Source organism: Rousettus aegyptiacus, unplaced genomic scaffold (genome assembly GCF_014176215.1).
Source record: "Rousettus aegyptiacus isolate mRouAeg1 unplaced genomic scaffold, mRouAeg1.p scaffold_m13_p_6, whole genome shotgun sequence".
NCBI lineage: Eukaryota > Metazoa > Chordata > Mammalia > Chiroptera > Pteropodidae > Rousettus > Rousettus aegyptiacus.
The window spans coordinates 100,629,034-100,641,161 of record NW_023416309.1 but is presented as its reverse complement, the minus strand read 5'-3'; the positions used below and the strand labels follow the sequence as shown (position 1 = coordinate 100,641,161).

The window sequence follows — 12,128 nt, the reverse complement described above, 5'->3', positions numbered from 1 at the left end:
CTGCTGTCTGGTCACTGAAATCAATAAAGTGGGGGGCCAGGGGTGACCCTGCATTTTCAATGTGGAAATACCCTTGAAGTCAGCTCGTTTGCTTCTTTCTAGAATCATCTTCCTCTTGAAGGTTCCATAGGCAACCTACCTTCACATTGTTCTATGCTATTGTCCTTGAACTTTCTCAATTCAGTTTGTTCACCTTGGGTTGTCAGACCCTTAAGGACTGAGAAGAAAAAACATTTTCTCACAGAGTGCATTGTTTTGGGAAATTAGGGGTGACGAACTAAGCTGGCCATGCAAGGGCTAATCATTGGGAACTGGGTAACCCTCCCACCTTGAGTCCTCAACCTCACCCAAGGTGAGGAGTGACTTTCTAACTCCACCCAGACCTCAGATGGGAAGTGGGCTGGCCCTCAATGACTGGCTCTCTACTGTTAAGGTAGATAGCCTTCCCTGCACGGGCCTTGGCTGGGTTCCTGGAACCACCAAGGGCTAAAGCCCCAGGCCCTGTTGAAGAGCTCTCCCTCAACGCCAAACCCTTCTATTCTTGGCCAGACTTCTGAAGAGCTTATTGCCCCTCATGAGTTACCAATGTTCATCATTACATCCAATGGATACTTTTCTGTCTCGACGTCTTGGTCTATTCTCCTGCCATCAGCTCTTCCTCCACATTCTTTCCTAGCTGTTCATGTCATTCTATGAACTTCCAATTATCACCCATAGGTAAGCAATCCAAAAGGTGGTATCTACAGAGAGTGCTCTTCCAAGCTGCAGACCTGTATACACGTCTGCGTGGGCATCTCATACCTCAAGACCCAAATGATCACCAACTATCCAATCATTCAAACTAGAAACCAGGGTTTCAGCCCTGACTCTCCTTCTTTCACCTCTTCATTTATTTGTTTGCCTAGATCTGTCCACTTCCTGTATTTCTTTGAAGTCTGTCTGCCCTTCTCCACTGCTACAATTCCTATCCTATTCAAGGCCACCACCATTGCTCAACTTCTGCCAAGAATTCCTAAAACTGGTCTTCCCGCTTGCGCTCTTGTTCCCTACAGGCCATTTTGCACACAGCATTTGTCTTTTAAAACAAATCTGATTTACTTCTCTACTTAAAATTTATCATATCTTACCATGACACTATAAGGTCTGGCCCTGCTTCCCTTCTCCCACCTCTCACTATACTCAATAACCATTCACAATGATCCAGCCATGTAATCTCTCTTGCTTCTCAAACATGCCCAACACAGGGCCTTTGTACTCGTTCTCTGCTCAAAATGCTATGTCCCTGACTCTACACATAGGTGGTTTTCTCATCCTTCAGGCCTCAATTCAAATGTTACCTCATTAACAGGTGTCCCCTGACCACCCTCTCTAGAGAGGCTTCCTCCTACATCCTCTTGTTTATATATTTGTTTATTGTCTATCTCTTCAAATAGAAGACACCTTACCTGCTTGTTCGTTATAGTAATCCTAATAAAATTGCCTGGCAAACATTTGACACTCAAGAAACATTTGTTGAATGAGTGGTTAAGTATGGTCCACAAGACCCTGAGAGATCTGTTGCCCCTACTGGCCTCTCTGCCCCAACTCCAGCCACACCAGCCATCCATGTCTCAAACATACCACGCTCTCTTCCTGAGCCTGTACACACTCTGCCTGTACACACATTCTGCCTATATACTCAGAATGTTCCCCTTCACCTCGCTGCCTAGTTAATTCAGGGCTCCACTTAAAAAGACTACTTCTTCCAAGGGATCATTCTCTGATCCCTTGACAAAAAATCTCCATGTCATTTGTTTTGTCAGCAGCCTAGATGCCTTCACACTCAATTTTGTTTCTTCCACATTAGGCTTTACTAGGCAGTAAGCTCCACTAGGACAAATATGTCTCTCTGGTTCATTGTTTTAATCCCAGGACCTCACCTAGAACCCTGGACCAGTGCAGCATTTATTAACTGGTGCTAACTGTGGAGACTGGGCATGTACCCAAAGAGGTAGCCACCACAGAGCAGTCCAGGCCAAGGGCTCAATTAATAGTCTGGTCCAGTTGTAAAGAAGTTTGGTCTGAGGATGGTCACAGGTGGGGAAATAAGGAAGAATTTAGGCAAACAGGGAGGAGACAGGAAGGCTTCCTGCACATGTATAAATTCCTTGAGACAGATAAGCATCATTGGAGTGGAGAATTCCTGATTCACACTGTGGAGGTACCTGAAGGCCCTGGCCTCACTCCTTTGCTTTGGACCCAAGTTCAACCACCTTCTGAGAGTCTTCACCGGCTGATCCCATCGCAACTCCAACACACCCAAAACGAAGTCATCATTCTCCTGTGTCCTCACATTTCCTCAGAGTTCACCATTTTGGTTAAAGGTGTTTTGAGGGTCTCTCTCTTTACCCCAAACACCTCAATAGGTTTGCTTCTAAGGTTATATCCAGACTCCACACTCCTGAGTGATCAACTTAAAATACAAGTCTGTTGAAACAATTCCCCTTGAGACTCCTTATGGCCTATAGTGTTTAAGCCCGTGAACTCGTCAGCACATCCTTAGTCCTGTGTGGTCTGATCTGCTTACTTCCTGCTGCTTCCCCATCCATTCTTGTTTCAGCCAGTCCTCAGACTGAACCACACTTCTGAAGTTTGCTGTTTGGGATATTTAGTGCCTTCCTGGCTTACCTTGACCTGGTTCTCACTAAAGACTTTCTCCACCAACTCTTACATCGTTGGATCCCTTCTCCTGGCTACCTCTGTCCCCTATGTATACGTCTCATTTTTATCACACGGTTTGGCAACTATTTTCTTACTGGTCTGTCTACTCCATAAATTGTGAACTTCTTGAGGAAGCACAACAGTCTTTATTTCATTTTTGCATCCCAGCACAACTGCACCATAAGAATTTCTACAAAGCACTATAAGGATAACAGCTAAGATTTTCCAGGCACTTACACCGAAGTAAGAGTTTCACCTGCACTGATTTGTCAATCCTTACAGCAACCTAATGAGATAGGTATTATCATTATTCACAGTGACAACAGAAGAAACTGAGGCAACAGAACTCATTTGCCAAAATTCATTTGTTAAATCCACAGATTTAAATTTAGATCTGACTTCTAATCTTAACCACTTAGTATTATCTCCTCAGTAAATGTTTGCTCAAGATTAAAAAGCCAATGATGGTCTCAGTTGTATAAGACTTTCTCCGTTTAATCTTATCTTCTGAGGGGAGAGGGCTGTTGAACACCCGTTTCAGGACTCCAGGCACAGAGTAACCAGGATGGAAGCGCCAGTTTAGGCATCTACAGTGGCTGGGAGGCTGGGAAAGGAACCTTCCTCAAGAAGGTAAAGGGGTACAGTGAGAGCAGGAGGATATGGGCACATCCAGGGAAGTAGAACTTGGTCGGGAAAAGGGTCTGGCCGGTGCCAGGCAGGCGGTCTGAGGTGGGGGGTCCAGCGTGGGTTCCGGAAACAGGAAAGGGGAGCAGGTGTGGGATCTAAAATAGGATGAGGGCGGAGAAGACGCTCCGCTCAGAAGGGCACAGCTCGGTCGCTGCCCTCAGCGGGACCCTCATCTCGGGCGTTTGTTAGTTCGCAGGCCTGGAGTGGGCTAAGACCAATCCAGAAACAGGAGAAACGGAGGCTTGTGCGAGCCCCTTCGGCTCATGGGTGTTTTGCCCTGAAGTGGTAACTGCACCCCACTTTAACTCTGGCCTCTTCACAGAAGTGGCTGCACGCTTCAGGGTAAACGCCGGGGTGGGGGGGCTGAAGGGGGTGGAAAGGGCCCGGAGCCCCGAGGGAAGGGCGGGGGAGCCTGGGCCGGAAGGCGTCCCAGGCTCGGCTGGGAGCCGGCGCTCTCTTTAGACGCCACCCGCTGCCCCCGCCCTGGAGCCGGCCGGGACGGCACAACGTCTCCGCCCCCAGCGCACCGCGCACCTCACCTTGAACGCTGCCCCACCCACCGCCATCCTATTGGGCCGGCCAAGCCGAGGCGGGGCGGTGATTGGCCGAGGTGGCTCCCCAAGGCCCCGCCCATATCCCCGCCCCTGTCCCCGTCCGCCGGTACTTTGGACGGCGGCGTGGCGCCCCTCCTCCCCGCCCGGTCCCCGCCCCCTAGTGCAAATGCTGCCGAGCTGCGGCCGTGGGACAGATGCACGCGCTCGGGCCCATCTAGCTGGCGCGAGCCGTCGCTGGGCGCGCGAAAGCGAAAGAAGGAAGAGGAAGGGAGGGCGGGGGCGGGGTATTGAGGAGGGGCGGGAGGAGGAAGAGGAGGAGGTTGGAGCGCGCTCGCGCTTGGCCTCGAGCCCGCGCGGAGGGAGGGGGAGAGGGGCGCGCGCGCGCACGCTCGCGTTCTCGCTCGCTTCATCCATCCATCCTCCGGTCGCGGCACGCGCGCGCGCTCCGGGCTCGCGCCGCACCCCCCGCCCGGGAGAGGCGGGCTGGAGTGGGGGGCGGGGGGAGGGGCGCGCGGACGGCGCGCGGACTGCGCGCGGGCGGGGTGAGGTGAGGAGGAGGAGGCGGCGACGGGACGAGAAGGGAGGGGAAGGGGCCATGGCTGCCCGGTGAGGCGGCGAGGCGGGGGGGCGGCCCGACCCCCCGGCCCCGGGCCCTGGGCCCCGGGGAGAGGCGAGGACGGACCGACGGACATGGGGCTCCGGAGCAGCCGCCGCCGCCGCCGCCGCCGGAGGACGCGGCCCTGAGAGGCCGCCGGGCCCCGGCGCGGCCCCCCGGGCGGGGTGAGTACGGGACGGAGACAGGGACGGGGGAGGGGCCTGCGGGGGGCGGGGGGCGGGGCCCGAGGCGGGGCTTGGGCCCCCTCCCCCCAGGTCTGGGTCAGCGCCCCTTCCCCTCCCCCCGGGCCGACGCGGAAACGCCCGGCTTTCCCCGGCTTCCCGGCCGGGCCGGGGCCCCTTGCTCTCCCCCTGTCTGGGTCCCCCCTGGGCGGGGCAGGGCCGGCCGGGGAGGGGGCGCGGGGCCTTTGTTAGGGAGCCAGGCCCCAGCCCCCGGGACAATAGAGACACCCTCCCGGACTCTTCTCCCCGGCCGGCCGGGTCTGCCGGCGGGTGGGGAAGGAGAGAGACCGGGACGCTTCCCACTCTGCCCACTCTCTAAGGGTCGGTCTGTCCCGGACCGGCGCCGGCCTCCGATGGCTCAGCTCTCCTCCCCCCAGTCGGTATGATGCAGCAGCAGTGCCGCAGGGACGGGGGAAGAGCCGAGGCCCGGCCTCCTACCTTCCCCAGTGCCCCTGGTTCATTTGTCAGTCCCCACCCCACTCTAGGCTGGCAGCTCCTCAAACTCGTACCCACCATTCAGAGGGGCCCCGGACTGTGGGCGCTGTTTCTCAATCCTTTGGTGGGGATTCCTGGACTTTGGGGCTCTTGGAGAGACTTCCGGGCAGGTCCTGAGGGAGGGGAGGGTGGTTCTCTAAAAGAAGAACAGGTAAGGGGAGTGCCCACTCCTGGCATGCCATCCCACTGGGCTCTATCCCCTCTTGCTCATGGTGTCTAGAAATGCCCTTTTAGCTTTAGGTGTCTGTGGATTCTGTTCCCCTCTTGTAGTGGCAGGCTTATTTCAAGGGGAGACAGTGGGGTGAAGGTTGTAGGGTTCTAGGGCCGTTTCTACTTCTGGTCGCAGTACCCCCCCAAGTGGACATCCTGACTGAAAGCAGAGGTGACTCTGAGGAGAGCCCAGGGAAGGGGGGAGTGTATTTAGGAGTCTGTGCAGTTCTTTGCCACACCCTGTGGGTTTGCTTTGAGGCCTTAGAGTTCCTTCTCCTCCCCCTGCTGCATTGCACCATGGGTATCAAAGAGGGGTTTGAGTTTTGGGGACCTGGGGTGAGCTGCTGCCTCCTATAGACCCAGACTCTGATTGGCAGTAGAGTCCAGGGCCTGAGTTGAAGCCTGGGAAGGACTAGGCCATCTTTGGGTTTTAGGCCCTGAAGGACCATCCAGACTTAGTGAGCCTAGGCCTTAGGGAGGGGTATATTCTGATGCCAGGATTAAGCTCTGGGCAGCGAGGTGCGGAGGGGAGGTAGCAATGTTTAGAGGTGCCTTGGACTCACACCAACACCCCCACCCCCATGTGTGCAGCCGTGTTGCCGCCCGCTGTGCTATGAGCAGTCAGAGCGCCGTCTCCACAAGAGTTTACAAATGAAAATGGAGGAAATGTCTTTGTCTGGCCTGGATAACAGCAAACTAGAGGTGAGGGCTCCCCCACGTGTGCCTCTAGTTCTTTTTCTTGATGTCTCTACGTCGCTATATCTGGCATCCACACCAAAGAGGAATTTGGGTAGTCAGCCTTGTTCCTTAAAGGGAATAGCCAACTGAAAAGGCCCAAGGATCCGGAAGAAGAAAGAAGGCAAAGTCAAGATGGGGAAAAATGGCAAAGAAAGCATTATTTTTGGCCAGGGCGAATTGGCAGGAGATTTGGTTGGTGAGAGTTGATCTCAGTCCAGGGGGCTGTGACTCTCGTGACCGTGGATGTTCTCCCCTGGGCCCAGGCCATCGCTCAGGAGATTTACGCGGACCTGGTCGAGGATTCTTGTTTGGGATTCTGCTTTGAGGTACACCGGGCTGTCAAGTGTGGCTACTTCTTCCTGGATGACACGGACCCTGATAGCATGAAGGATTTTGGTGAGCTTTAGGGTTGAAGGAGAGCAGTCTGGCCTTGCCCTGCTAGTGCCTAGAGGTTCCTTCTCTGGAAACCACAGCAGATGTAGAGCCTGGAGCTCCTGTGAGCTTAGGCAGGGGGTTTGAAGAGGCCATGGGGCCATGGGTGGGAACAAGAGGTGAGTGTCCCCTACCTGCCCTGATCGCCACGCCTCTCCTGCCCCCAGAGATCGTGGACCAGCCAGGATTGGACATCTTTGGACAGGTTTTCAACCAGTGGAAGAGCAAGGAGTGTGTTTGCCCCAATTGCAGCCGCAGCATTGCTGCCTCCCGCTTTGCTCCCCATTTGGAGAAGTGCCTGGGAATGGGTCGGAACAGCAGCCGAATCGCCAACCGCCGGTGAGGGCTTCTCCCCCTGCCAGAACCAGAGCTGTTCATCTTTTGCAGCTCGTACCATGGTGTAGTTCCCTGAGGGCATTTGTAGGATACAGAGGGTGGGTTGTGCTTGGCCCCAGATGCTTCACTATATCTGAAGTTGGAGGCAAGAGAGCGGTGGCAGACTTGACCCTTTCTTTTCCCTACCCTTGTCAGGATTGCCAATAGCAACAGTATGAACAAGTCTGAGAGTGACCAAGAGGATAATGATGACATCAATGACAACGACTGGTCCTATGGCTCAGAGAAGAAAGGTGTTTGGGGATCTAGGGAAATTTGGGGGGCACTGGGGCGAGGTGGGCCAGCAGGAATTGGGTATGTAATGATAAGTTGTTATCTTGAATGAGGGGGGAGAGTGTAGCTTTGTACTTTTCTTTCGGTGCCCTTAGATTGGGAACTTAAAGTGACCCTGCCCTTTATCCTTTTGTCCTACACAGCCAAGAAGAGAAAATCAGACAAGGTAAGAGCTGGGGCAAGCATGAGGGAAATTTGGGCAAAGGACAGATACCCTTCCCCTTTGGGCAGGGAGTCCTCGGGTGTCTTGACTCAAGTCTGAGGTCATCAGGTGCCTCTGGGTTCTGGGATGAGGGTGTCTGTGGTGGGCAGGAGGGCAGCAGAGGCCTTGGGGGGATGGGGAGGGGGAATATGGGTAGACAGGCCTCTTACTGGGGAGAAAGAGTAGGAATTTGAGGATGTTTCTTTGTCAAATCTTTTTTCCTTCCCTGGGTTCTCGGCTCCCCCTTATCGTTACCCTTTCCCCAAAGCTATGGTATCTCCCATTCCAGAACCCCAATTCCCCTCGAAGATCCAAGTCTTTAAAACACAAAAATGGTAAGTGGGACTGGAACAATGGGAGTAATTCTAGCTATGTCTTCTGTGATTTGTTGCTGGAGGGTGGAGGCTGGGGAGCTTGGGGTGTTGAGGGAGGGCCTATGATCCTTCTGTCACCCCCACTTCCTCTCTGGTTATTTTCAGGGTTCTCTGTCTGTACCTCTGCATCAAACACCCTTCCCCTTCTTTTTTCTTCTTCAGGGGAACTTAGCAATTCGGATCCTTTTAAGGTGAGTAGGGGTTGTCCTCTCATTTCCTTTTGTCGGTTGGGTGGGATTTAGACCAGTGGGGTCAGACTGCTGACAGAAACACTAGAGAGGGTATTTAGGTCTTGCATATTTATGTTTTTTCTGGGTCCCAACCCCTTAGCCATGTATAGATGGGATAGAAGGAATCATTGGAAAACTGTTGGGCAGTCTTAAGGCCTCCTCACTTAGAAAAGGGTGAGAAACTGGTTCTCCACTCCCACCCACCCTCCCTTTGGCTACCACTTCTCTAACCTGTACCTCTGGTTCTCTCCCAGTATAATAATTCAACTGGGATCAGCTATGAGACCCTGGGACCGGAGGAGCTGCGTAGCCTGCTCACCACGGTGAGGGACCAGGGAACGGGAGACCTTTGGGAGTGGGCTGGAGCCACAGGCAGTGGTCAAGGCCCTGGAAGAGGCTGGTGACATAGCGATCAGGGCCATATAGTTCTCTCTCTGGAATTAGGTTTCCTGGTCAATGGTGGTCTGGGATCGTCTGCTCTGGACACCTTGGGGCCATTTCTGCTTGCGCAATCTAGCATTTATACAGAAGAAAACATCTAGTGTCTAGAGTAGGTTGCCCTCCATCCCTCCTTTCAGCTTATATTCCTCTTCCAGCAATGTGGGGTGATTTCTGAACACACCAAGAAGATGTGCACAAGGTGAGCTCAGAACCTAGAAAGGGAGCTGGGGGCCCTCCTGCGCACACACCCTGGGCATGGGTACGGAGTATCCCTAGGCTTGAGCAATGGGACTCCCGCCCTTCCCTTCTCTTCTAATAGTCAGGCTTTAGGCCGCGATCTGGGGGCTCTTCGATCTGGGGGCTCTTCGTTCATCCCTTCCCTGTTAGTGTCCATCCCCGCAACCTCTGCTGAGGGGAGGGGCTTCACCTGAGTTCCTCACATACTTCTGCCTGGTCTGGTTCTGATCATTCTCTCCCCACCAGGTCCCTGCGCTGCCCCCAGCACACAGATGAGCAGCGGCGAGCCGTGCGGATTTACTTCCTCGGGTCCTCAGCGTAAGTGATCCTCCAAGAAGGGTAGTGGGTTGTAGAAGGTTAGGATGCTGATTGGTATTCCTAAAACCCTTCTGTGGTCCCTCTTTCCAGCGTCCTTCCAGAGGTCGAGAGTTCCCTGGATAATGACAGCTTTGACATGACTGACAGTCAGGCCCTGATCAGCCGGCTTCAGTGGGATGGCTCGTCTGATCTCTCACCCTCTGATTCAGGCTCCTCCAAGACGAGTGAGAATCAAGGATGGGGTCTAGGTAGGTGATCCAACTGGGCCTGAAGCAAAGGAGTTGGGGCACCTTGTGTTCTCCAGCCATAACCCTGCCCTCATTCCTGTACCTCTTTCTCTTCAGGTACCAACAGCTCTGAGTCACGGAAAACCAAGAAAAAGAAATCCCATCTGAGCCTGGTAGGGACTGCCTCCGGCCTGGGCTCCAACAAGAAGAAGAAGCCAAAGCCACCGGCACCCCCGACGCCCAGCATCTACGATGACATCAACTGACTTGGGTGCAAGGGATAGCCTTTGGCTGAGCAGAGCCCTCTCTCCCAACCCCCACCCAGGTGGCATAGCCTGGCAAATGGACAGCTGCTGGGGGTCTGGGCTTGAGAAGCTTGGTGGGCCAGGCAGGCAGAGGATCGATCCAGTTATGCACCCCTGGGGGGTGTCAGGGTCCTCTGCGATGGAGCACGACCCCTCCGCATGCAGGACTCAGACCTGGACATATTATGCCTTGGACATAAATTTGGTGGGGAGGTGGTTTTCCTATTTATTCTGTGAGTTACTGGATGTCCAGCTAGGCCAGGGGCCTGACCTGGGCACTCTGCCAGGGCACTGCCTGCCCCCCACCCCAGGAACTGGACTAAGCCCTGCCGAGGAGCATTGTGGCTACCCGGGAGGCTGTGGGTTGGAAGCTGAGCCTGGAGGGGGCCTCCCCCAGCTTCCCTCAGCAATGTGAATGGGTCCGGTGCTTGGAGCTGAAGGGCAGGGCTGGTGTGTCCTGTCTGTGTGCAGAATCCTATCAGATGCCCCCAATCCCAGGGGTAGGCAGGCACGTTGAGCTGTCTGCTGAGGTAGGCGTTCAGAACTGCCGCCGCCTTCCCTGCCCCTCACAGGGGCAGCCCTTTCCCCTCAGTCCCCATGGGCCTCCTCGGCAGCAGGAGCTGTCCTTTTATTGTTGGGTGCCAGGAAAGGGCCTCCAGCCTCTACAGCTTCAAGGAATGGGCAAGGGGAGGATAGGAAGAGGGAGCTGTATATCAGAATGACTCCCCTCTACCTTTCCTCCCTAACCCAGGGCTGGTGAGGAGTGGGGCCCCAAGGTGAGAGGGAACGGTGCTGCTTTATTTGAAATGTTTTCTTACCTCATTCCCTGCCCCAGGAAGGGGCCCAGCCTCACCCTCCTGGGGTGGCCCCATGTTTCTCCTGCCTACCCTGCCCCACTGCCCTACCAGGGCAACCCAAGTTCCCAACTGCTGCTTGCCACCCCCCTCTTTCACCTTGACCAGCTTCAGTTCCTCTCTCAATGCTCCTGCCTCCGAAGCCTGCCCTGTTTCCCCTTCCTTAGCCGCTTTTAAGTTATTTATTCTGTACTTGTGGTTCGGGGCTCTGAGGAAAATCCTAATCTTTTACCTCTCCCCCTTTGCTAGGAGTAGGGTGGGAAGAGAGGTTAGTTTCTGTGCTCTGGGTTGTCATTGGAGGGGGAAGGGGTGTCATGTCTAGGCATTGCCCCTCTGTGGGACTGTCATGCCAGTGTGCCCACCTGCCTAGTCTACATCCTGAAGAGATGTATTGTCCCACCTCCATACTGGCACCATCACTCCCAGGAGCCCAGCTGGAGAACTGCAGTCTGGGCAGGGAGCAGAGCTGACTGACACAGGGGTGGAGCTGACCGAGCCAAGTTCTCTGGCATTTGCTGGATGTGTCCCCTGCCCTCCTCCCAGGAGGACTTATCCCACATTTGGGTAGCTAGTACCCAGGTCTAGTTGGACTGATTTGGGTTTGGGATCCTAGAGGGTTAAGGGAACAACAGAGACGGGGTCACAGTACCCTGTCTGGAACCCCAACAACCCCCTGGGGTGGTTCTTGTGGCTGGTGCCTGGTTACAGATTGGTTTTTAACCCAAGAATTGTGATTATTTTTTAAAAAGCCAAATTTTGGCAGGAGTTACAATGAAACCCGGGGCCTGGGCTCCTCTGTTCTTGACCCTCCACAGTCTTTTCCCTCTAAGGGAAAGCCAGAGGGAAAGGAGGATCTCAGCCAGCCTCCAGCCTGCTCCCAAATGACGTCTTGGGAGTAGGCTGAAGGTGAAAGGAGGAAGGCCAGGGGCCATTCTCCCTTTTGAGAGGCAGCTGCAGCTCAGGCCCTAATATACCCTTTCCCCTCTGGCCTCTCCCTTTCCCCCTTCTGGTTGGAGGAGGGAGAAGTGGGAAGTAGTTTGGGAACTGGTTTGTCCACATCCACTTCCCCGTTGTTCCTTGGCCCGCCCTCAGGGCAGAGCCCCCTGCCCAGACTGGGTAAGAGATGGGCTTGGTCCAGCAGGGACCCTGAGGGAGCAAACCCCCTTTCCTACCATGTAGTTGAACGGGCTAGGAGCTCCCCATTCCCCTCCCTCTAACAGCAGGCTGTGTGGGTTTCAATTCCCATCCTTCCCACCCTGGCTAGGTGTCGTCCACCCTGTATCCTATCATGTGTCTGAGTGTGTGTGGGGGGGGTTCTGTACTAATTTCCATGGCCGGTGGCTTTTCCTTCCATGCATCACTCCCCCCCGCATGCCCAGGGGCCACCTGCCTGGCATTACCGCATGCTGGGGTCATTGGGGGAGGGGGGTGGGGCTCACGCTGTCCTGTGGTCTTGAGATTTTTATTTTTGCATATGTAATCCATCTTGTACAGGTAGCTAACTTTGTAAACGCTGTGTATTTCCCCTGCCCCCATGGCTGCTGGTGTAAATAAACTGCATCTCCCATTGGTAGACTGGCCTACCCACCCTCATTACCACGTTGCTGGGGGCAGAGCA

The 12,128-nt window shown here is 54.7% G+C and overlaps 1 protein-coding gene across 20 annotated transcripts; it reads left to right on the top strand.

Moving 5' to 3' along the window:
* The first annotated feature begins 4,339 nt into the window (after positions 1 to 4,339).
* On the top strand, positions 4,340 to 12,083 carry ATXN7L3 (ataxin 7 like 3). Of its 20 annotated transcripts, none has more exons than XM_036222875.1 (13): positions 4,340 to 4,721; positions 6,075 to 6,185; positions 6,485 to 6,617; positions 6,821 to 6,992; positions 7,185 to 7,282; positions 7,466 to 7,488; positions 7,814 to 7,859; positions 8,061 to 8,089; positions 8,383 to 8,451; positions 8,725 to 8,768; positions 9,053 to 9,124; positions 9,215 to 9,372; positions 9,469 to 12,083. In XM_036222875.1, exons 2-13 carry the CDS (start codon positions 6,135 to 6,137, stop codon positions 9,615 to 9,617), a joined length of 1,044 nt encoding a protein of 347 aa, XP_036078768.1. In that variant the 5' UTR covers positions 4,340 to 4,721; positions 6,075 to 6,134; the 3' UTR covers positions 9,618 to 12,083. The 20 variants fall into 20 exon arrangements, with proteins under 20 accessions (XP_036078768.1, XP_015995180.1, XP_015995183.1 ...); XM_016139694.2 differs by having other exon boundaries at positions 8,004 to 8,089; XM_016139697.2 differs by having other exon boundaries at positions 7,793 to 7,859.
* The last annotated feature ends 45 nt before the right edge of the window (positions 12,084 to 12,128 follow it).

What these genes read in the sequence shown, in the direction of transcription:
- ATXN7L3 (XM_016139690.2), top strand. Translation starts at nt 5,161, where the DNA reads ATGATGCAGCAGCAGTGCCGCAGGGACGGGGGAAGAGCCGAGGCCCGG. An exon ending in AGAAGAGAAAATCAGACAAG is followed by an intron (nt 7,489 to 7,792) that starts GTAAGAGCTGGG and finishes CTTTCCCCAAAG; the next exon opens with CTATGGTATCTCCCATTCCA. An exon ending in TACTTCCTCGGGTCCTCAGC is followed by an intron (nt 9,125 to 9,214) that starts GTAAGTGATCCT and finishes CCCTCTTTCCAG; the next exon opens with CGTCCTTCCAGAGGTCGAGA.